Source organism: Lepidochelys kempii, chromosome 21, assembly GCF_965140285.1.
Source record: "Lepidochelys kempii isolate rLepKem1 chromosome 21, rLepKem1.hap1, whole genome shotgun sequence".
In the NCBI taxonomy this organism is placed as follows: Eukaryota; Metazoa; Chordata; order Testudines; family Cheloniidae; genus Lepidochelys; species Lepidochelys kempii.
In genome coordinates this window covers 10563542-10586853 of record NC_136400.1, presented here as the reverse complement: position 1 = coordinate 10586853, position 23312 = coordinate 10563542, and the positions used below count along the sequence as shown (strand labels likewise).

General features: G+C 51.7%; 2 protein-coding genes across 9 annotated transcripts in view; both read left to right on the top strand.

Moving 5' to 3' along the window:
- The window catches only part of LOC140901285 (suppressor of cytokine signaling 2), a 35731-nt gene extending 31040 nt beyond the window's left edge, over positions 1 to 4691 (top strand). For all 3 annotated transcript variants that reach the window (XM_073319856.2, XM_073319855.2, XM_073319859.2), the window contains one exon: positions 2 to 4691. In XM_073319856.2, coding sequence (XP_073175957.1) covers positions 2 to 483 — 482 coding nt within the window. In that variant the 3' untranslated portion in view covers positions 484 to 4691. The remainder of the gene's footprint in view (position 1) is intronic.
- A 5666-nt stretch (positions 4692 to 10357) lies between these two features.
- Positions 10358 to 22379, top strand: SMIM29 (small integral membrane protein 29). 6 transcript variants are annotated; one of them, XM_073319512.2, is made up of 7 exons: positions 10358 to 10420; positions 11346 to 11455; positions 12262 to 12312; positions 14045 to 14233; positions 15699 to 15724; positions 16553 to 16658; positions 21306 to 22379. In XM_073319512.2, the coding sequence occupies exons 4-7, from the start codon at positions 14123 to 14125 to the stop codon at positions 21366 to 21368; spliced, it is 306 nt and encodes a 101-aa protein (XP_073175613.1). In that variant the 5' UTR covers positions 10358 to 10420; positions 11346 to 11455; positions 12262 to 12312; positions 14045 to 14122; the 3' UTR covers positions 21369 to 22379. The 6 variants fall into 6 exon arrangements, with proteins under 6 accessions (XP_073175613.1, XP_073175614.1, XP_073175609.1 ...); XM_073319513.2 differs by having other exon boundaries at positions 12213 to 12312; XM_073319508.2 differs by having other exon boundaries at positions 12262 to 14233.
- Positions 22380 to 23312: the final 933 nt, after the last annotated feature.

The following is a 23312-nucleotide window of genomic DNA, read 5'->3' as shown; positions in this document are numbered from 1 at the left end:
GGTTGGTACTGGGGTCCCCTCACCGCAGCAGAGGCCAGGCGCATTCTCTGCCCTGCCCTGGAAGGCTCCTTCTTGGTGCGCAACAGTTCCAGCCCAGACAACCTGCTCACCCTGTCGGTCAAAACCTCTGTCGGACCCACCCACATCCGGATCTGCTACAGTGCCGGCCGTTTCGGCTTGGACTCGTCCGTCCTGGCCAAGCCCAAGCTCCAGAGCTTCAAAGACGCCATGGCCTTGGTCCAGTTCTACTCCCTGGCCTCGCTGAAGCAAGCCGAGCGGCTGGGGCCATCGGAGCAGGAGATCACGTCCCTGTCCAAGGATCCGGCCATCCACCTGAAACTGATCAAGCCCCTGTATGTTTCTGTGCCGGCCTTGCAGCACCTGTGCAGACTCACTATCAACAGGAGCACCCGGCAGGTCACGGCCCTGCCCTTGCCTGGGAGGCTCAAGGATTACCTGCTGAAGTACCCATACGTGCTCTGAGAGACCCCGCACCTCTCCATCCGACCCTGGCAAAACATGGTGCTCTCCCCGCAACCCACTCCGCTCTGGTGCCAGCACGGATGGACTCCGAAGGGCCCCTGGTGTTGCTCAGCTGGAGTGCGGCAGAACGTGGCTTCGGGGTCAGGTACAAGTGTGAGGGGCTGAGCGAAAGGCAGGGTCTCCAGAGCTGGGATCGAAGCAGGCCGGGGGCAGAAAGCGTGGTTTTTTTCAGTCTTTCTCTGGCTCTGGTGTCCCTAGTTAGGGCCGGTAATAAAAATTCATTGTACTATTGTTTGTTCTCCCATTGCTACATCTTTGCACTGACTTCTGCTTGCTTCACCGAACGTCCCTTGGACAGGGCTTCCATTATGGCTGTTGCGGGAGAGGGTGGGCTGGTTTGGGTAGGGTTTGATGGTATTTCTTTAATATAACCAAGTCCTGATGCACGTCTGGGGCTGAGATTTTTTTTTTTTCCAGAGCGACTGATGTTTTTTTCGGGCCCAACTTGAGACACCGTAAAGGGGCCTGACAGAGGGTGGGTGCTCGGTGCTGCCTGGAAATCAGGCCCCTTTTAAGGTGTCTCCAGCCGTGGACCCAGAATCCCTGGTCACTACGGGAAAATCTTGACCTGGGTTTCCCCAGTGGGGGACTAGATCTCCAGGCATCTCTATGGTGGAAGCAGCCGGGGCTAAAACACACTGAAGCTCAGCTCTATGGTGCTCTTTACACCCCAGCAGTTGCTCCACTGGGGGTTTTAAAGCTCACCTCAGACAGGATTGATTGGCTGGCTTCTCTGGAGACGTGTGAGGGAAACAGGCAGACTGCTTTCTCTGGCAGCATGTGGTTCTTTGTTCCAGTGTTTTGTTAGTTGCGCGAGGCCCAAGTAAAACCAGGCTCAACTGCTGCTCCCCTTCCCAGACCAGTTCCTCCTGCAGCACCGTCTTGGTCTGTCCACAGGGCACAGCCAGAGTTATACTGGTGCATCCGGGGAAAACCTTCCCCGCTCCCATGAGGCCTTAGCTGTTCCTACCACAAGGAGGATGGTGGGTGGCTTCTCCCACACATGGTGCAACGTCCTTGGGAGGTAGGCGGACTGGCTCACCCTGTTCCACAGACCCCGTCAGCCCCTTCTCCACAAGCCCTGCATTCAAACCCTGACAGTTCTGTAGCCCTGCTTAGAAACACAACTGAGCTGTGATTCCTATTCCCGTGGGAGCGGCGGGGAGGATGTATTACTCATGCTGTGTGTGGAATCTACCACGTTCCCAAGGCAGGAGGAAATTCACCCCTGTGCAGAGGGCCACCACAAAGGCTATGTGCCCCTTAAGCCCTGGTTCACTGTTCCCATGTACCCTGCAAAGGGCTGAACTTCCTGGTCAGTAACCTCTCGGCCCAGATGTGTGGGCAGAATGACTGCATTTGGGGTAACTGGCCGTGCGTTTTTGCAGCTGGGTAGTTCTATTAAAAAAAAAAAATTTGGGAGCAGTAGCTTAGATGGTCCCTACCTCGAACCCTGCTGCCTTCCTCAACTGGGGCTAGGAACAAGTGTCTGTAAAACAACAAACATGCTCCTGTTTCCTCTTAAACAAACAACCGGTGCTACCGTGGATTCACAACCTTGTGGGGCTTGGGTGGGGAGTGTGTGTGTGTACAAGCCTTGCACGCGTGGGGTGCCGCACACGTGGGGTTTTATTAGCCTTTCCCCTTGCAAACCCCGAGCCTCTGCAGGAGGGTTAAAGCCTCTCACAAGCTTTTCTAGGAAAGCATGATAACAGGCACATCTGCTTATCGTTCTGCCAGCGAGAGAAGGGGAGAGAAAATACGTTAGCCCAGCGCAGTTCTTGGAAGCCGATACCTTTCAGTTGAATCTGTGCAGGGAGGATGAGACGCACTTTGGAATTACCTGCCGTGGGTTTGCAGTTGCTGCATGTCAGGAGCAGCCTGGTGCCTGGTTTATTGTTGTTTCCTCTTTTGGAGCTCCAGATTCTGGATTTGCTTCCTGCGAAGCTGCTGAAAGACATGAATGAGGGGCTGCCCATGGCCATCACGCTCTCCCTCTCTGAGGGAGGCAGGCTGGTTTATTCCTCATCTTATGTCGGCGCCCCAGTGGCGCTAAATCCTTCAGGGCAGGGGACGGTTGTTTTGTTTTGTGGTTTGTACAGCACCGAGCACAATGGGGTTCTGCTCCATGCCTGGAAATTCTGGGTGCAAATATGGTATAAATAATAATGGCACTTAGGAGGAAACCCTGTCCTTCAAGCCTGTGCATTTAGTACCATGGGGAAAGACAGAGGCTGGAGCCAAGAGAGCTGGGCTCCGTTCCCAGCTCTGCCACAGACTCCCTGTATGACCTTGGGCAAATCACTTAAAAACCCAGGTGCGCCCCTCTGGTTTCATGAGGGGACTGAGTTCCAGCCAGTCTCTTCTGGGAAGAGTAGAAGAATGGGGAGGGGAGGCTGAGTCCAGTGTCTTGCTCCCTGGGACCGCATAGAAGCCCCTCAGCCAGGGCTCCGTATGTGACTGGTTCCCTGGGTGATGCAGGGAGAGAGCCAGGGGATGAACCTGGCATGGTTCCCTGGCTCACCCCAGGGGTTTCTATGTGGAAATCCAAGCGGGAGTGACTTGGCAGCTGGGGGAGTAAGGCTGGCACGGGGGTTTATTTGGTTTGCTGCCGGTTTGTCTGTTTTTAACTGTGGGATCTCCAAGCTGTGGAGGATTTCAAATAAAATGCAACCCCCTCACCCCCGGCCCCATCTTGGAGCCAGGAGTCCAGGCTGTCACGCTGCCCTGCGGCGTGGGACGAGGCCCACACAGGATAGAGCTCATACCTAAGGCCACGGGTTATGCAGGCACCACTCTCACAGCAATTGAGATTCACACACAGACTACAGCCCCCTAGGCACAACAGGAGGGGAAATTCTGCCCTGCTACCCCCATACAGCCCCACTGAAAGGGACTCTGAGTCAGGACGCCTGGGTCTGCTTCCTGGCTCCACCATAGACATTCTGCAAAGAGGGAGGAGCTCTTTGGGCCGCCTTGGCTCATGCAGGATTGCTGTGGGGGAGAGGGCTGCAGAAGGCGAGTGGGGAACCCGAAATCAGTGGCCCGTTCTGAAAGGGTTGGCCTGACCCTCCATGCCTCAGTTTCCCCATCTGTAAAATGGGAGCGATACTGGCCTCCCTGCCAGGGTGTGGGCAAGCCCAGCGTGCTAATGTTTGCTAGCTGCTCAGTGGCCGCATGCCATAGAAATCACCATAAGTAGCCTAGGCAGGTGGGCGTGGTCGAGGGCAGAATTTCTTACGGCGTCCGTTGAACGGAGACAGGTTCTCGTGCTGGGTTCGCTGATATCTGCAGCCCCCTCCGGCGCACTCCCTGGCTTCTCCCAGGGCCGTCCTGCACCTTGGGCCTTTCGGTTCTAGGCCGAGGCTCTAGTACAGCAAATTCCTACCCCGCCCCCAAGCCCAACCACCCCCATTCTCCCACGGCAGCCATGGGCTTGCTGTAGCAGGGTTGCTGCCTGGCACCTATTATCTTCGCAGGATGCCAGTGATTCTCCACCAGGCCAGCTCGGTTATTCCTCACCGGCGCTTGTCTGGTCTCCCCAATGCCCATCTATTCCTTTGCAAAGACCTCCCCACCCTGCTTTGAAATGCCTGTGTGCTCTTGGGAGGGCTGAGTTCTCTCCGCCTCGCGCTCTCCTTCCTCGTCTTTCCTTCGAAAGCCCCCTGCATGGCTCCTAGCATGGCTGCTGGCTTTCCGAGAACAGGATGCTGAGAGGCTTGTCAGCTCCTGCGGCCCCACCCGCGCCTTTTGCTTTATGGCTCCATTTCTCGTTTGACCCAGTTAGCGGTGCCATCTGGTGCCTCCGCGCCCGTAAAGAGGATTATGCAGCAGCCGGCAGGAGGGATGGGAACTTGTGCAAAGAGGCTCGCCCTCCTCCCTTGGCTAAGCTGAGGTGGGGGTTGGGTGCTGCGGGGAGGATCCAGGCTTGGGCTCCCGTGCGAGACGGCGAAGATAATCGGCTGGCACGTTTGTGCATCTCCCCAGTGCAGCACAGAGGGCTACCCAAATTCTGCCAGGCCAGCTGTAAGGAAACAACCCGGTGCACTTTCCACCTGGCGTTCATTATCTAAGCTCGACCCCCACCCCGGGAGCTGGGGGAGTATCAGTTCCATTTTGTTTTACAGGGGGAAACTGAGGCATAGAGAGGTTGCAAAAAGAAAAGGAGGACTTGTGGCACCTTAGAGACTAACAAATTTATTTGAGCATAATATTTCGTGAGCTACAGCATCCGATGAAGTGAGGTGCCACTCTAAGGTGCCACAAGTCCTCCTTTTCTTTTTGCGAATCCAGACTAACACGGCTGCTTCTCTGAAACCTGTCATAGAGAGGTTGGTTCGTTTTCAATGTCCTGCCCCAGATCACGGAGTGAACCACTGAGCCAGGAAAACAAGCCAGTTCCACTTCCCAGGCCCACTAGATAACAATTCCTCCCTACAGATAGCTTTATTCACTACTTCCGTACAGCCACTCATGTGGAAGGCAGCGGCTGTTTGACAGAGCATAGCAACAGTGCAGAATAGGGCAGAAAATGGAGAATGCCAGTGCCAGTGAAACTGCCAGGGGATTTTAAGAAGGCAGAAGAGATGTACTGTCAGGACGCTTCGGCTCTTGCAAACAGTGCGATTGCATTATGACTGCTCCCAGGAGAGCAGGAGCCTGGGTTTATGTCTCCTTTGAAAGGTGGCACCTGGTAACAGCGCGGCACTCCCTAATGACACACACTGGGACCCCGGAGACGGTCTAGAGCTGCGTGAATCGGGGGGAAATATTCTCTGCTTGTTTCTGTTTGAATGCCAACGCACATTGGCATTTGTCCGCCGTTGTGATTTCTTTTCGTGTCCTTCGGTGCTTAAGTTTTACTCGCATGTGCGCAAGGAGATGACCCGTCTGGACCTGTGTTTAAGGCACTGCAGTCAGGAGACTCTTGATACTGATACTGCCATGGACTTTCTGGGTGACCTTGGGCAAGTCCCTTTATCTCTCTGTGTCTAAAATAGGGGTGATACTTCCTTTCTCCCACCCTTTGCTTTGGGGGCAGAGAGTCTCTCTTAGTATGTGTCTGTAGCACAAGAGGGCCCTGATCTAAGCTCTATGGTGGTAACACACTGAATAAGATGCTCACAAAAGATGGATATAAAACTTGAATATTTGCCAAAGGCGCATTGTAGATTCACTGGTAAAATTTCCCGTTTATGTGGTGTTGGTCAGTTACATAAATCATCCACTCAACGAAGGGAAACAAGGCCCCATGTCATTATGATCACTACCCAATGCAGTGCAAATTATGAATAGCTGCTGCATGGCATTTGTGAGCAATAGGCAGGCCAAGTCTGATTCCCTGAAGAAATTTGCACATCATGGTGGTGAGCTAATGAATTTGAGAATCTCATGGCCAGGGCATTAAGCCAAAGTTTCTGATTAAACGATTCATTGTGAATTATTCGCTGTCAGATACTGATGGGGTGAATTGTGCAACCTATTGAATTGCCAACACCACCTGAGCTTTCCCTGAAGGGCATCTGACTGCAGCTTTGGTCCAGCCTTATGAAATTAAACAAGATTGGAGCCTGCGGTGGAACTAGCTGAGATCTCTCCAGCTAGTCTTGTCCATTTTCCCTTTGGTTCCCTGTGACCCTTTAGGAGCTGGGGGAAGGTTGCAGAGATGTGCGCGTGTTAAGGAAAGCAACAGTTTGCAAGAACCATGCAAACTTGGCAGCTGCTGGTAGAAGCAGCCAGTCTCTGCAACATACCCCGAAGACAGCTGGAGGGAGGGAGTGATGGCTGATGCAGGCTGCCATTTGTGTTGCAGGGTCAGTTTCCAATAATGTTCAGAGCAGCTCAACAGTTCGTCCAGTCTGCTCTCCTGTCTCTAGCAGCAGCATCTCCCAGATATTTCAAAGGAAGGTGGTGGTGGTGGTGGGGAAATAAACACAAGGCACCAGACCAGGGGTCCAATATACTGTATCCCAAAGGGAACCCTGACCCCAGCTGGAGAACAGCTCATGCCTTGAAGCATGAGAATGGAAAGTCTGGTCATCTTCGCTACGGTGCCTGCAGATGCCATCACTATTCTAGTGCTGTTCATTCACGCTAGTGGGAGGTGACTGAAAGGCACTAGCCGATCCGATTGGTAGCAGGGCAAAGGAGAATCAGGCTCCTTCTGCCTTATTTTCTTTGTATTCTCCTAAACCATTTGCTGCCCTCATACCCTGCAGCAATGAGTTTCCCTGGCTAACAATGTGGCATCTGAAATAGCTATATGTAAGCTTGGAAGGATTAGTTTTTATTGATCCATGTTGGTAAAGGCCGACGTCACTGTACACACACAAACTGACGAAACAATATTTCCATCCACCGTAATCACAATGTACAGCGAGGCAAAGTAAGAAAAACGCTGCTTGGGAACTTATTAGGGATTGATTTGAGGATATTCACTTGGTATATGTTGACATGTGCTGTTGATAATTTGTGCTTTAATGGTTATAAAGCTTTAACTTTGACTCGCAATGCCTACTGTCATTAAATACATAATGCCTGCCCCCCCCCCCGAATTTCATGCAACTGTGAACATGTAAATCAATAAGAAAATGCTTAAAAATAAGTATCTATTGTATCTGTCGAAATGATAAGAAAATAAAAATAAAATTCTTCCAAGCCTAGGTATATGTTCCTCTTAGAATAGTTTCCTAGCTGTTGCTGTTTACATGTATAAAGATAATTCTCTTTTTACTCTTGAACCCTCCTTCTCCATAACAGAGTGTCAGCATTTTCCACTTCCCCATCTTAAGTTTGACACTGAATTTGGTCCATGCATGCACTGAAATTCAGTTATTGTCCCATCCACACAGTGCTTTAGGCACATCAGGTCTGACAAAGCATGGGATTAATCTGTGGAGCTCCATGGGAGTGGATTTACGCCAGCTGACGGTCTGGCCTGGCGAATGAGAGAGGATCAAAAGAGCTCAGAACAGAGACCCCTGCTGGTCTGGACGGTTTTAAGCCACGGGGTGCATAGGCTGTGGAGCATGCAGACTTTTCAAGGAGCCTGAGCCTCAGGTTGAATTCCCCATAGGTTGCACGCAGCCCTGTGTGGATGTCTGAGCTCATAAGCCATGTCCGTGTGCCTGTGGTGGGTGCATGCTCCTCCTTTTGAATCTGCTTGAGAAGACACATGGCATTTCCATTCAGACCTGTTAGCGCTGTGTTTGCCTTCTTGACATGCATGTTAAGGTCAGAATAACCAACTGACACGGTCCTGTCTACACTGTAATCTCTGTCTAGAATCTATAACACAGTAGTCCTCCCACATGGATAAACTCAGTTTGCTCTGCAGAGTAGATAGGACCGAGACAGACTCTCAAACCATGCCACCACCTTGGACACCCCAAAGCGAGGGAGGTATCATCCCCATTTAACACATAGGGAAACTGAGGCACAGCGGTGATGTGTCACACAGGCAGTCACTGGCAGAGCTGGGGAGGTGGAACCCAGGTGCCCTGACTTTAACCCGCTTCTCCTGTGCATTAACCTTGAGACTATGCTTTCTCCCATTCCACAGTTGCTCTTCATGTCCTGCCTACGCTTGCCAGAGCTATTGCCTTGACTACAGATTCCCTGAGGCTGGCTCTTTGCCTCGTGAACACGTTGGTTTTGAAGCATCTGGCCAGGAGCCAATCAGCGCTATGTGAAGAGTGGAGACATCTCCCAGTGGGATAAGGCCGATAACATAATGGGGACATCGGAGGATCTGCCCTCTCCTTGGCATGCAGATCTCTCAGGCGCACAGGGACAGGGAATGTCCAGGGAACATCAGACTGGCATGTCCTGGGATTCCAACCGGAAAGACTTGGCAAGCCCAGGCGTAGCGTAATGCGGTGTCTGCCAGAGGCAGGTGGCCTCCTCCCCACTGCCGTGGACTCTTCGAATGCTGCTTTAATCAAGGAGAGAATTCCCTCTCCCAAGGAAACTGCAACCCAGCCTGGTCTGAAAGGCAGGGCCAGAATTCCAATTAGTGGGGAATCCAAAGAGAAGAGTCACAACATGGTGGCCGGGGAGGAGGGAGTTTCAAGTGAGGTCCCTACATCCCTATTGAGGCATCCAAATAAGTGGCCTGATTTCCAGAGATGACCAACACCCCACAACTCAGTGGCAGTCATGGGGCTCTGTGGGTGCTTAGTCCCTCTGGAAATCAGGTCTCTTATTTATGTGCTGAGATAAGGATATAGGTGAATAATTTTAAGCACCCAAGTTTGAAGACTTCAGCCACCGTCTTTGATTCAACTCAGCCGTTCCTTGATTGCTAGTACAAGAAAGACACCCCTGTGGCTTTGCTGTCATGAGCTCTGTACTAGCCTGATTTGCAAAGGGGTGTAGAGCCCTCTACCTGCATTAACTTCAGTGAGAGTTATGGGCACTCAGCTTCTTGAAAAATGAGCCCCAAATTGGCCTTTGACACCTCTGCCCCCAAGCTCTCAGGAGGAGGGGACAGCAGACTTAGCTCTGGGCCATTGAAAGCTCCTGGATCTGTGCTGTAAGCATCTCCCATGTTACAGGATCTGGTGATGACACGATAGTCACCTGATGTAGTTAAAGCAGGGTATAGAAGGGACTGAACAAGGTGTTAACAGGGTCCACAATTTAGGGACCGTGGATGCTGCAAGGCCAAACCATGTGTTAATTGGGCTGGACACAACTGTGTTGCAGCTGGATCTGAGGATGCAGTACTAGTTTCTGTAGTGAGGAGGCTTAGAGATGGGCACAGAGCACTGAGGTGATATGTGCTATGGGGCTTGGAGGTATGATATGGAACCTCATGGACTATTGGGCCGTCTGTGGCACTGGGCCTTGGAGACCATTTGTTAGGACACAGGATGGGGCCTCAGAGCCGGCTGGGGGTCCCCTACTGCCCTATGGCCTTTGCCAGTTGGCTGAGGATGGGGTGGAAGACCTGCAGTTGAGGGACATTTAAAGCTTCTCCATTATGTCTGCCCTGAAGTCTTTGTTGGATTCTACCCATCCTTCCCACAAATAGGAAAGTCCAGCTCCTCCCAGGAGATCCCTGGTTTTCTCCTCCTCGTGGCCATGGACGTATGTCAGATAGCTCACCACGCGATAGCTGGAAGGCATCTCCCCTCATCCCTCCCATGGAGCAGTCTCAGGATGCTGACCCGAGCTGGGTGGCAGTGGGGCGCCACTGGGCCCGCAGCAGCGTCTGAGCCAAAGCAAGGGTGCGGCAGCAAGACCCATCGACGTCAGTGCCGGTGCCTACGGCCCGCCCGTGGCCCTGGGACGGCTACCACGCCCCCGTGGCGCTGAGTTCATCCGGAGGTGGGAGGGACCTTAGGCCCGGGCGAGGCGGCAGCAGCCCTGGCGAAAGGAGGGACCCTGCCCCAGAGAAGCCTGCAGGGCACAGTGCCCCGAACGGCTCCCTCGCTGCTGCCAGGGCCCTGGGCTGACAGTGCCTGGTCCCCTGCTGTAGCCGCGTGCTGCCCCTTCTCCCCACCGCCAGACCCCCCCTCCCCCGGCTGGTGTGAACCTGACAGCCCCCCCAACCTGACAGCACCTCCCCGGGGGGGGCTGCCCCACTGCACCCCCTTCCCAGCCCGCCCAGGGCTACTGGGGCAACAGCTCCTCCCGGGCCTTCTTCCCTCCTCCTCCTTCTCCCTGCCCCTGGTCGCCCCCCCTCGCCGGCCGGCTCACCCTGGCCGCGGAGGCGAGCAGCTGCTGCCCCCTGCCGCCTCCCCGCTGCACCAGCAGCCGCCCCCGCCCGGCCCCGGCCGAGGCCCCGCCCCGCCGCGGCCGGCTGTCAGTCATGCGCCTCCGGGCCCTTCCGGATGGGTGGGGCGAGGAGCGGGTGCGCGGGGCCGGGCGGCAGGTAAGGGGCTGGCGCTGGCGCTGCCCGGAGCTCGTGGCATGCAAAGGTGGGGGCTGGAGGGTGGCAGCAAAGGGAGAGGGGGCAGGGCGGCGGGGGGGGGGGACGCAGCAGGGCAAAGGGAGGGTCTGGGGGTGGCAGCGAAGGGAGAGGGGGCAGGGCGGCGGGGGGGGGACGCAGCAGGGCAAAGGGGAGCTGGGGGGTGGTAGCAAAGGGAGAGGGGGTGGGGTAAAGGGGAGCTGGGGGGTGGCAGCAAAGGGAGAGGGGGTAGGGTGGGGCGCAGTGGGGTAAAGGGGGGCTGAGGGGGGCAGCAAAAGGAGAGGGGGCAGGGCGGGGGGACGTAGCAGGGCAAAGGGAGGGTCTGGGGGTGGTAGTAAAGGGAGAGGGGGCAGGGGGGATTCAGCAGGGCAAAGGGAGGGTCTGGGGGTGGCAGCGAAGGGAATGGGAGCAGCGCCGGGGGGGATGCAGCAGGGCAAAGGGGAGCTGGGGGGGGTACCAGCAAAGGGAGAGGGGGCAGGGCAGGGGGGACACAGCAGGGCAAAGGGAGGGTCTGGGGGTGGCAGCAAAGGGAGAGGGGGCAGGGGGGACACAGCAAGGCAAAGGGAGGGTCTGGGGGTGGTAGCAAAGGGAGAGGGCGTGGGGTTAAGGGGGGCTGGGGGGGCAGCAAAGGGAGAGGGGGCAAGGGGTGGGGTGTAGTGGGATAAAAATGAAGTGGAAGCTGGCAGGAGTGATACTGGAAAGCGAAGGGTGGCCAGACTAGGGGAAGGCAGAAGTCTCTTTGGGGCCTGCAGCGGGACTGCAGGGGGGGTGGGTTAGGGGAAAGCGTAGCAAGCAAAGCACAGCACGCTGCAGGGATCGTCCACTAGCCCACAGAGTTTTCTGGTAGGGCTCGAGTTTGAGCCTGTGCTTTTTCTTCCTCTGGACCCAGCTGTGGCTTCGCAAAGCCTCCCTGAGCGGGTGATGAACGCAGCTCGGGAGTGACACCTTGCCAGCAGCAGCCATTGCACACACTGCCCAAGCGCTGTGGAGTTTTTGGTGGTGAGCAGGGCATGCGCTAACAACGGGGGACCTGGGAGGGGGTGCTATGTGTAAGGGGATGGAGAACACTGCAGGTAAAGGGGGACACTGCCACCAGGTTAAAAACAATAAAGCCCCCTAGCTCAGTACCAATAACCCTATAGATAACTAAGTTCTAAACATCTATTCATTTCTCAATATGCATGCAGTCCGTGATCCTGCAATGGACTCCATCGCAGCAGATCCCTGCTATAGGGGGTCAAAAGGCCGATACCTGTTTCAGGATTTTAGAGCCTTATTCATTGCATTTCTTTTTTGCTTGGGCAATGCAGGCTGACTCCTATGAGTCTCGTGCGTGCATAAGATAGATGTTACAATTCTATTTTTTTTTCTGTATTGCCTTTGAGTACAAGAAGACTCCAGACCCATCTGCTACGGTGTCCGTTCCAGATGGGCTTTAAGGGCGAGTCTGAGTGCTGTCTTTTGTGCAGACTTTACATTCGTTCTTTCTTTGTTGGGCTTTTCCCCCCCAAATCTGAAATAAGCCTTCAAGGTTTGTAAGTCATCTGTGCTCTGTCTGGGGGATACAGCACCACAGAAATGTAGGGATGGAAAGGACCTCAAGAGGCCACCTGTTCCATCCCCCCCCCCCCCCCCCACGCTGGGGCAGGGGTAAGTAAATCATGGATACTAGGATTAATGATACCATGGCCTAGTACTGTGGGGTTTGGGCTGCTGGTGGAGAATGTTTGCATCCAAGCATGACAATATTTCTTAGGACCATTCTGCCTTCTTTCCCCCAAACCTGGCTCTCGACTGGCTGCCAGCATTCCTTCAAAGGAGGAGAGACCAGATCGTGGATTTGGAAGCTCTTTGGGGTACAGACTTTTTTTGTTTTGTTTTTTGTATAACACCTAACATAATGGGCTCATGGGCCATCATGAGGTGCGACGGTAATACAAACAATAAACAATGGTGGGGCCTGGGATGAGTCCTGCACAGGACTCTGTCAAGCTGCTCCCTGTGGCTCTTTGGGTAATTCCCTGTCATAGATAAAGGCCCATTGTGCTCTTCTGAGATGCATCTTCATGGCTGTTTGGTGCGTAAGGGCTTCCAGAGTGTCTCCTGACTCCAGAATGCTCGGGGGTCTGCTCCCAAGCCAAGGTCTGGCCTTTGCTGTCGATTTCAATGTGTGTCTTTATCCATCTCAAGAGAGTTTTTGTCTGTGCTGCGTATTGCAAACTCGTGCTCTGAGATACTTGTCCACGGCAGAGATTCTTTCATGGATTAAGCTGCTGGGGGAGGTCTTTGCACCGGCATCACGGAGGAGAGATTTGAGACAGAGTTGAGCTGTTTTTCCCCCTCCTCCCCGCCTGCAAATGGCGCATTGTTAATTATTATTTGTATTACCGCTGCACCCAGGGCTCATTGTGCTAGGGGCTGTGAGCTGTCTCTGAAGCGATGTCCTCATCTGGGTGTTTCTGTGGGGAGCAGTGATGCTGTGAAGATGTGTTGGCATTTCCTTGAGCCTAGTGCTGTTATTGGTGTCAGGCTAATGCCTAGTGTTCCAGCTGAGATCAGGGCCCTGGTGTGCTAGGAGCTGTATGTGCATGAAGTGAGGAATGGTGCTTACGATCGAAATAGGTGAGACAGACAAAGGGGAGGTGAAACAAAGCATTAACATCCCCGTCTTATAGGTGGGGAACTGAGGCACAAAGAGGGCGACTTGCCCAAGGTCATACAGGAATCAGTGGCATAACAGGGAACTGAACCCAGGTCCCAAAGGCCAGTGCCTAAACCACAGGCCCGTCCCCTCTCTCTAGTAGATGCAGCGGCACGACAGGGTGGTGGCGAGGGGTGTGGGCTTCAATCCCTGCCCAGGTTGCAGGCTGATATTACCTAGCACTGCGGAGGGCTGTTTCCTTCTCTGGCACCTTTCCTCTCAGTGCCTCATAAACGTTACCAAGGGTGAAGGGAGGCGTATCATCCCCGTTTTAACTGATGGGGAAACTGAGAGAGGTGACTGGCCCACATTTGCACCGGGGCCGACTCTGTCTTGGGCAAATCACTTCCCCCTATTTTTTGCCTCCGTTTTTCCCCATCTGTCAAAATGGGGGTGGAGTTACTGATGCAGAGGGCTTGGGGCTCTGTGGCTGGGCCATGTTCTCTGAGCACATTGAAGCATTGGAAAGCAGATGCTCAGCGAGTGCAGGCTTGTTTTTAAATGTGCCGTTTCCCTATGCAGCATGGGTAGCTTTTTAAAGTATCCCTTTCCTGAGTGCATTACTCATGCTCATAGGTTTAAACACTAAGGATCCGATCCCTTACCTGCTACTCCTTCCCTTGACCCTAATGGGCATTGGGTGGGGTCTGAAGCAACCCGCTAGGCTACATGCCAAAGGCTTGAATATGTTTCCTCTGTGGGAATCAGCCGTCATGGTCAGTCTGTGACTAACTCATGACTCGTGTTATACGCCATGGTACCAATTTGGCAGCTTCACATCCTCCACCCTTCCCTCCCCCCGGCTGGAATTTGGCAGCTGAATGGGAGAAACTGATTTGCATCTTAAATCTACCCTCTTGTTTTGATTGTTTGTTTATGGCCGAGAGGGTCAGCCAAGAGGTTGTCTTCCCGATGAAGATCGGAGCCACTCCTCTGTCTCCTCTCGAGCAGCTGCATCTGATGCAATGAGTAACACGACCACTCCCACCTCCGCCGGGACCTCCAGCGACTCCTTGGTAGGGTATGTCCTGGTGCCCTTCTTCCTCATCACCCTCGTGGGCATCGTTGTGGTGGTGGTAAGAAACTTGTTTTTGTTTGGAAGAGTTTAGCCTGCCCCCATGGTGTATAGATGCGATCCTCTAGGTCGCTGGTTCAGATCCACGTCATTGACCAAAAGTTGTAACCGCCTTGGTGGCTGCTGGTCCCAGTGTGGATCATGCTACAGAAACGATCCCCTCTCATTGGGAGCTCCGGCAGAGACCAAGGGCTGAATGGGCCCCATAGAGACCACACTCCCCTCTTGCCCCTAGATGTGTTCTCTCCAGGTTGGGGCTGACCTATGCTGGTGTGTGATGAGCTTGAGTTGCTGCTGCCTGGGCCATCCCTGCTCTGTGGCTAGAGGATGTCAGTCCACCTGAGGGGTGGCTGTGTGAGGCCTTTCCCGAGCACTGACATCCCCAAAGAGTTGGGGAGTGTGAGATCCGGGAGGGCGTGGTTCCCTGCTGGCCTGGCAGAATCTGCCCTGTTGGTACAGTGCCTGGTGGCTTCTTGTCTCTGATCTTTGGCTGATTGCTGGGAGGGCACTGGGCATTTAAATGCAGACATGGAAGTGCCTCGACTCTCTTTCTCAGTCGCTAGTGGCCTCCCCAAACACCTGACTACATCTTAGCTCCTTAGAGCTGGGCTGGCCCAGGCAGCTTGCTCAGTTGAAGAGCTCAAATCTAAAACCAAAACCCGAGAGATCCTCCTGCCCCAACAGTTTTGTTCGAATCGAGGAGGGGAGACCTGGGGTGGGGTTGCATGTGAAGGGAGGATTCATTGTAAGTGGGCAATGATGGGCCAAAGACCATCCCCGGGGTGGTGTCTTGTAGACTATAAGTAGGGTGAGGGGATTGGAGGGCTTTTTAAAATTTTTTTTTTAAAGGAAGTGTGTTCTAGCTTGACCACAAGGCATGGACTCAATGCAGGAATCATTGGGTGAGGTTCTCTGGCCTGGCCTGTGCAGGAGGTCAGAGCAGAAGGTTCTAATGGTCCTTCCTGGCCTATGGTAATGGGGTACAGAGCCTTTCGCCTCTGCCAGCGGGATGGGTACTGCTTGCAGGCCACCCAGCAGCTGTCTGTGAAATGGGCGGATTTATCTGCTTCCTGCTGAACATGTGTCCGGATCACAAATCAGATGCCAATGCTGGCAGCTTGCTAGCAGTGGAATGGACTAGAGAGACCGAGCTTCTTTGGAACCGGCTCTTCTCAAGTGGCCAACTCCTCGCTAACACCTACCGCCAGCGTCTCCAAAGAGCTCAGCCGCCAGTGTGCGGAGCTGTCCTGAAAATCCGGCTTCAGGTGCCTGGAGACCTCCAGCTAGAGGTTGTGGCCCGCTGACAGGGGGTGATATGGGAGAAAGATAGTGCTGCCACCTTCCGAATGGAGGTCTCTAGGGCTGGCCAGTCCCTTTCATTAGGGCCAAACTCACCTTAAATGTGATAACGCCAACCGATGGGCTGTGTTCCTGTTCACTACATGCTTTTTTCCCCCCCACTGCAGATGATGTACATTCAGAAGAAGAGGAGGTAAGTGGCTAAGTCTGGGGGCTGCTGGTGTGTTAGGAGGGGACGTCTGGGTTTGCTTTGGCTGGAGAAGAGTGGTGGTCATATGGCATCTGCAGCATTGGCCTAGCTGGAGATAGTAGAGTATATCCAGACTCACTCGGGGGGAGCATTTGTGTGTCTGGGAGAGAACTCAATGGCTGTAGTCACTTGGTCCCTTTAGATTTAGGGTCTCCCCCCTAGATCAGGAATGGTGCTAAGGGAAGGGAGGGTGTGCAGTGAGAATTAACGTCTGTCCCCATGGTCTGTCCATGTCCACCTTCTGTGGCAATGAGTATCTTCCACCTGACTTGGATACTTGGCTCTGTGACACCACATCCTTTGTGTGCGGCTGTGACCTGTGGTGGCAATAGCTGTGGGCTCAAACGCTGCAGTCCTTGCACGGGCCAAACTCCCATTGACTTCAGCGTGCTTGGTCCCAGCGTGCTAGGCGCTCCGCTGCCCCGAGGAGCTTAGACCCGAGTGTAAGAGGCGACAGCAGGTGGATTGAACAAAGAGATGGGGGAGGAGCGTGAGGTAACAGCAAGCTGGTAGTTTTGAATGAGGAACGAGTGCTGGCTTTGGCCCATGGGCTCTAGACCTGGGGTGAGATTTTCAAAGCCGTTTAAACATTTAAATTAAGGCAAGGAAGGTGTCTACATCCCCTAGGCGGCTCTGGAAATCTTAGCCCCCATGACTGTCCCGCCTCCTCCGCTGGCCGTGTGACCCTATTGTCAGCGTCAGTCTTTGGTCCATGGCGGGGCTGCGGGTTCCCAGAGCAGCCTCGCAGTCCCCTGTCTCTGCCTGCGTCAGGTTTGACAGGTTACGTCATCACCTGTTACCGATGTACAGCTACGACCCCGCGGAGGACCTGCACGAGGCTGAACAGGAGCTGCTGGGGGATCCAGACGACACCAAGGTGAGCTTCTCGGGTCCAGAGCCCACGTGCGAGGGCGGCTATGGATGGGTGGCATGAGCGGGCATGATGCCACTTGGAGCCAGGTGTCGGTCACGTTTGCTTTTGGGGTAACGTGCTTGTGAGTCAGGAGGATTGCCGGAGAGGAACATAGGGAGTCACTTTGGCAGGAGCAGCCTGGATGCTCGGTAATGTTCCTCATCCTATCTCACCTGCTGTAGATCTGTCCAGGAAAGCACTGTGCATTCAGCCGTCTTGTACAAGAGACATGGGGGATGGGGTCTGAGCACAGGACCAGGATCAGTGCTTGAGTGACTAGTTAAGCGGGCCAGTAACAACTTTTCGGTGCCACTGTTGGCCTGTAAACACAGGGTGACTCAAGCTTCTGTGTAGTCTCCCAGTGAGCTTGCTCCTGGTGGTTAAGTCCTAAGGGCTGTTGTAAAATGCGAAGTTGAAAAGGTTCACTGTCAACTTGGCAAACCACATTTTTGGTCTGGAAATTTGTATCTAGTATTGTTAATGGTCACAGCGGAGATCACTATCACCAGAGTGTTAGCAGAAAAGTTGGGGGTTGTGGTCGAGAATCAGCTTGACAGGAGCTCCCGGTGTGACACTGTGGCCAAAAGGGTTCGTACGTCTTGGGATGCAGAAATGGGGATTTTGAGTAGGAGCAGAGAGCTTGTTTTACCTCTGCATTTGGCACTGGTGTGACTGCTGCTGGACTCCTGTGTCCAGCTCCAGTGCCCACAATTCAAGAAGGATGTTGATAAATTGGAGAGGCTTCAGATAGGAGCCATGAGAATGATCAATGGATCAGAAAACCTGCCTTATAGTCATAGATAGACTGAGCTTCTTGAGTCTATTTAGCTTAACAAAGAGAAGGTCAAGGAATGTCTGACTTGATCACAGTCTATAAGTGTCTACAGGAGGAACAAATATTTAACAATGAGCTCTTCACTCTAGCAGATAAAGGTTTAACATGATCCAAGGGCTGGAAATTGAAGCTAGACCAATTCAGACTGGAAATAAGGTGTTAAATTTTAACAGTGAGAGTAATTAACCATTGGAACAATTTCCCAAGGGTCGTGGGGGATTCTCCAGCACTGATCATTTTTCAAAGAAGACAGAATGTTTTCCTACAAGATCTGCTTTAGGAATTATTCTGGGGAAGTTCTCTGGCCTGTGTTACACAGGAGGTGATAATCACAACGGCCTCTCTTTGCATTGGAACCTATGAATATGTGAAATGAATCGTCCTTTCTCTGGCAGCTCTTTCTGTGTAGTCAGTTCAAAGGATTTCCTCGGTATTGTCAGGACCCAACCTTGCAAACATTTTACCATGTAACTCATTGGGTCTATTCCCGGGTATAAAGTTACCTTTGTGTTTGCAGCATTGGTATTTCCTCTGCTGAAAAGAGCCCTAAACTCTAACAAGAGAGCAGAAAAACCTTGTCATTTGGTTTTCAAAGGATTTTAACAAGATATTCTTTTTAAAGGGGCTCTGTCAGAAACAGGATTTTTTTTGCATTTGGTCCATTTAAAAAAGAGAAATTCACATTGATTATGTTCCTTTAAATATCACTGCTGTTACTCAACAGGAACCATTGAATAGAAATGGAGGTATATTTTTAAAAATCTGGCTTCAGAAAAAAATATGAGGAAATACCCACTTGCCTCTCAAAAATGTGGTTTTGAAAACTCCTTCATCTGCTGTAACTAGAGCTTTGAACCATAATACTTCATAATACTGTGTGCAGTTCTGGTCTCCCATGTTTAAGAAGGATGAATTCAAACTGGAACAGGCACAGAGAAGGGCTACTAGGATGATCTGAGGAATGGAAAACCTGTCTTATGAAAGGAGACTTGAAGAGCTTGGCTTGTTTAGCCTAACCAAAAGAAGGTTGAGGGGAGATATGATTGCTCTCTGTAAATATATCTGAGGGATAAATACCGGAGAGGGAGAGGAATTATTTAAGCTCCGTACCAATGTGGACACAAGAACAAAGGGATATAAACTGGCCACCGGGAAGTTGAGACTTGAAATTAGACGAAGGTTTCTAACCATCAGAGGAGTGAAGTTTTGGAATAGCCTTCCAAGGGAAGCAGTGGGGGCAAAAGACCTATCTGGCTTTAAGATTAAACTCGATAAGTTTATGGAGGAGATGGTATGATGGGATGACATGATTTTGGCAACTAATTGATCTTTAAATATTCATGGTAAATAGGGCCAATGGCCAATGGGATGTTAGATGGGGTGGAATCTGAGTTACTACAGAGAATTCTTTCCTGGATATCTGGCTGGTGAATCTTGCCCCTATGCTCAGGGTTCAGCTGATTGCCATATTTGGGGTCGGGAAGGAATTTTCCTCCAGATTGGAAGAGGCCTGGAGGTTTTTCACCTTCCTCTGTAGCATGGGGCACGGGTCACTTGCTGGAGGATTCTCTGCTCCTTGAAGTCTTTAAACCATGATTTGAGGACTTCAATAGCTCAGACATAGGTGAGATGTTTATCGCAGGAGAGGGTGAGTGAGATTCTGTGGCCTGTATTGTGCAGGAGGTCAGACTAGATGATCATAATGGTCCCTTCTTACCTTAATATCTATGAATCTATGAATTACCAGGATCAGTAAAAATCTGTACAAGATTTCCCCCTTTCTCAGATTGATCAGTCTGTCCTTTAAAATATGCCTGTAGTGACAGTGACCCCTGGGTGAAAGGAGGCTGCACAGTTGAGGGAATAAGTCATTGAATTGTGGGTCAGGAAAGCTGAGTTCTGTTCTCAGCTCTGTAATTGACCTGGCCGAGTGTCCTTCGCTTCTCTCTGACTGTTTCCCGATCTGTGAAATGGGGATAATATCAGGCTTTGTAATGTGCTTTGAGATCTATGGTTTAAAAGCCCTATATAAGAATTAAGCATTTAGTAGTAGTATTTTATTTATTTTATTATGCACTTGAAATATGTAGAACATTCTGAATCTATAACTATTTAATGTAAAGCTCTCCAGAATAAAGTGGGCATAAACTGTTAATCACATCTTAAAATAAATGAATTAATAATACTGTAGATTACTAAAACTGTACAAAAGTCCAGATCTGACTTTCCACCATTTCTACTGCTTTGCATTTCATTCCACTTGGATGATGAAAACAGGTCAGTTTCCCATTGTAGTTCTCACGTGCTAGCCCAAGGCTGCAGTGTTTGGGTTGCAAATACAGCAGGGGAATTTTTAACTTAATTATATTGAATTTAAAAAACAACAACCGGCTTTCACAAAACCTAAATGTGGGGCCTCAAGCTCTAATTTAAAGGGTATAATGGACGGGGAGTTGAGAAGAGGCCAGGCGCTAGAGATAAACAACATCGGCCGTGTGGAAATTAGGTCAGTGATTCAGGCCGAGTGTGGCGTGGCTGATTACTGGGGACGTGTTAGCGCTGAAATGATCACCAACAAAGCTGCATGATCTTGTTCAGGCCAGCTGTCCTAGGCATGAGCGTAATGCACTAGATCAAAACTAGAGGAAATTTAGATCAAAAGGGTTCAATCCTTGCCTGTTTCTACTAGGCCTTCTTAGTAAGGCCAGGTCTATACTAAAACATTGTCAAGCCAGCTATGTTGCTAAGGGGTGTGACAAATCCATGCGCTGGGTGATGTGCTTAAGCCGATCTATCTCCCGGTGTATGCAGCACTAGGTTGACGGAAGAATTCTACACTGGGGTTTAGGTCGCCTTACTATGCTCACACTTCTGAGTAATGTATCTAGATTGACCTAACTTCATAATGTAAACCAGCCCATAGCACCTTTCTGAGCTAGACTGCTGATTCAAATCCTGCCTGGATCAGCAGCAAGCTGTGCATTTACTCTCTGGTGGCACTACGGTGCCCCCTGGTGAAATGAAGTGGTTTAGACTCAGTTCCGTTCCAAGCGGGCTAGTGTACACGCTACACAAACTTGTGGTGCTAATTTGGGGCCCCTTTTGCAAGCAGACTCAGCAGAGGCCATGATTTGACTGGCTCAGAGAGTGACTCCTTTGGCCAGGGGAAGGTGCTGGGGACATTTTTCCTGCGCTTGCCCATGTTCTGCCTGTTTGGTGCACAAACCAAAGGCTTGGGTCTGCAGGATTGTGTAGGTTTTACAGGGTGGTGAAAACTCATTTATGAAAATAACTGGTTTGGGCAGGCACTGTGGCTGTGATACTGGGCTTCAATTGAACTTTAAGGCATGTTTCATGAGAGAAACTGACCACTCCAGCTGATCTGGCTTCTCCAGCATCTCAAGAGCTGCCTCTTATTACATGCACTTGAGGAATGCTGTTTGCTGCTATGTCCTAGGCAGACAGCACCCAGAGTTTCTCCTCCTCCTGGAGACTGATGCATGGGATTTCCAGGTCATGACACATGTAGGAGGGGGGAAAGGAAAACCAGCCCCTCATGATACAGACTGTGTTTGTTTGTTTTCACCGCCTCAGTGGACCCTGGGAATTCCCGAGTTCTAATCCCGACGCCTTTCCCACCTCTGGCAAATCGCTTAATCTCTGTGCCTTGGTTTCCTTATCTGACCGAGAGGTTAACCCTGACCTTGCTTTTGTGCCCATGAAGGGGGGAATGCCTGACACTTGGAAGGCAAATAAGCATGTATTGTTTGTTGCAGGTGATGCGAGGCTGGGGTGGATACCAGCCCCATCGGACTTCGCTCATGGACATGAAAGCGTAACGCAGCTCGGAGAGGCGATGTACTAACCACCTCCACCCCTCTCCCTTGTCGTCAATTTCTGTGCTAACGTCAAGTCCTCCCACATGGAGTTAATTGTTAAAGCTCCATCCTCCATTTCGCTCTACTTCCACTCGCCTCTCCCCGTTCTGGGGCAGGTGGGTGTAGGCCCTGCCGGCTTTAGCTTCCGAGCGCTGTCAGACCGTGCTGCAGCTGCCCCTGAGCGTGCCTGCCGGCGAAGCACTGAAGACATGAGCTGAATCTTGGGTTTGCACGTTTTGACCAGGAGCGGCTCTTTCCCCCTCTTGGCTGTGGATATAAAACCCTCTGAGCCTTTTCGCGTGGGCCCAGAAGAGAGGCTGTCGATCCTGAGAGTGTGTTGATGAAACTCCGTTGCTGGGTGGCTCAAAGACTCAACCCCAATAAACCCAGTTTATCGCAGCCTCCCCTTCAGTATAAGCCACTTAAAACCAACGCAGCTCTGGTATTGCAGATGCATCTGCTGACTGCACAGAGAACAAACCTCTTGCCATGCTGCCTATCTATTTATGCACGTGCTGGGCGTGTTACTTTGCGTGGGGGCAGTCCCATGCACAAATCTGATTGATTGTATCTCTTGCGCTCTCTGTATGGAGACTGTTGTTGAACTGTGCAGCTGGGGATCTTAATGCCTAGTTTAATGGAGCCTTTGCTGTGATCTTGAAATAGCTGACAGCGAGCATTTGAAGCAGTCCTTTGATTCCAGTCACCCCAGGGCAGGGATGGGTCCAGTTTGCTTATGCAGTAAAAACAGGGTGCATTTAGTAGAGCAAAAATGTCTGTCTCTGCATTCAGCCAAGAGGCCTTATGTATTTGCCAAGGAGGAGAAGTCTTCCTGGCACAAAAGCTACTGGATAGTAAAACAACCGAACTCTGTAATAGTTCAGCAAGGTGGATCTTTCTATGTGGGTGATTTTTGTATTCAATAGTAGCTCATCTCTATATTTTGTAAATAAAAAGGCACCGTGAACATGAGTGTCTCTGGTAAGATCTCATCTTTTTTTTTTTGCTTTTTTTTTGGGGAGGGGGGGATAATCTGCAGTTCCTGTCTTTCCGCTTAGAGCAGTCAAAACCCGTGCGAAGTGCAGCTTATGTTGTGTTAACCCTTTGTCAACTGCAGAGCTGGGCCTGGGATGTCCTGACTGAAGAGGAACTGTGTCCTCTGAGCAGAACAGAAACACCACCATCACTTGTCTTGAAGTCAGGTCCACTGATCTCTCCAGACTGTGGCATAGAGTGTACGTGGGGGAAGGCTGGTCCTTGGCTCAGTCCTGTCTGCTTGCTCTTTAGAGAATCCTTTATTTCCAGGATTCTCCTCACACTCCCCCTATCCCTGCCCTGAATGCAGTAGAGATGGGTGCTAATGCTGAGTGCTTCATGCAAGCAGGTTGCATGTGGCTGTGACCCAGTGAGAGATCTTCTGCACTGGGAGATCCTGGGGTAAAAGGGCTGTTCTGTTTGCCTCCTTCAAACTGGGTGACAGGAAGCTTGGAAAAAAATAGAGATCTAAACCAATCGTGGTTACAATGATGCTGAAGTTACAGGTATACATTAGTAATTCAAATGCATGGTAACCATTCCAGAACGTCAATTTTAAAAATCCCTCAAATGTTAGAAACAGGGCTTTGGAGCTGTGCTCCGGCTCTGCTCCAGCTCCAGGCAAAAACCTGCAGCTCCGCTGCTCCGTACTCCAGCTCCAGGCTCCGCTCCAAAGCCCTGGTTAGAAACCCAGAAAATGCAGAGTTAGGGCTGCACACTCCTCAAATAAGGTGCCTATATCACCTTAACTCTGACCCTTTAGATGCCTCCTCACCATCTTGTTTGAAACCTGGCCTTGCAGTCTGTTCCGTTAGATAGGTATGTGTGAATCTGCTGCCTCGTCCCTACAGTAGCCTTTGCTGTTTTCAC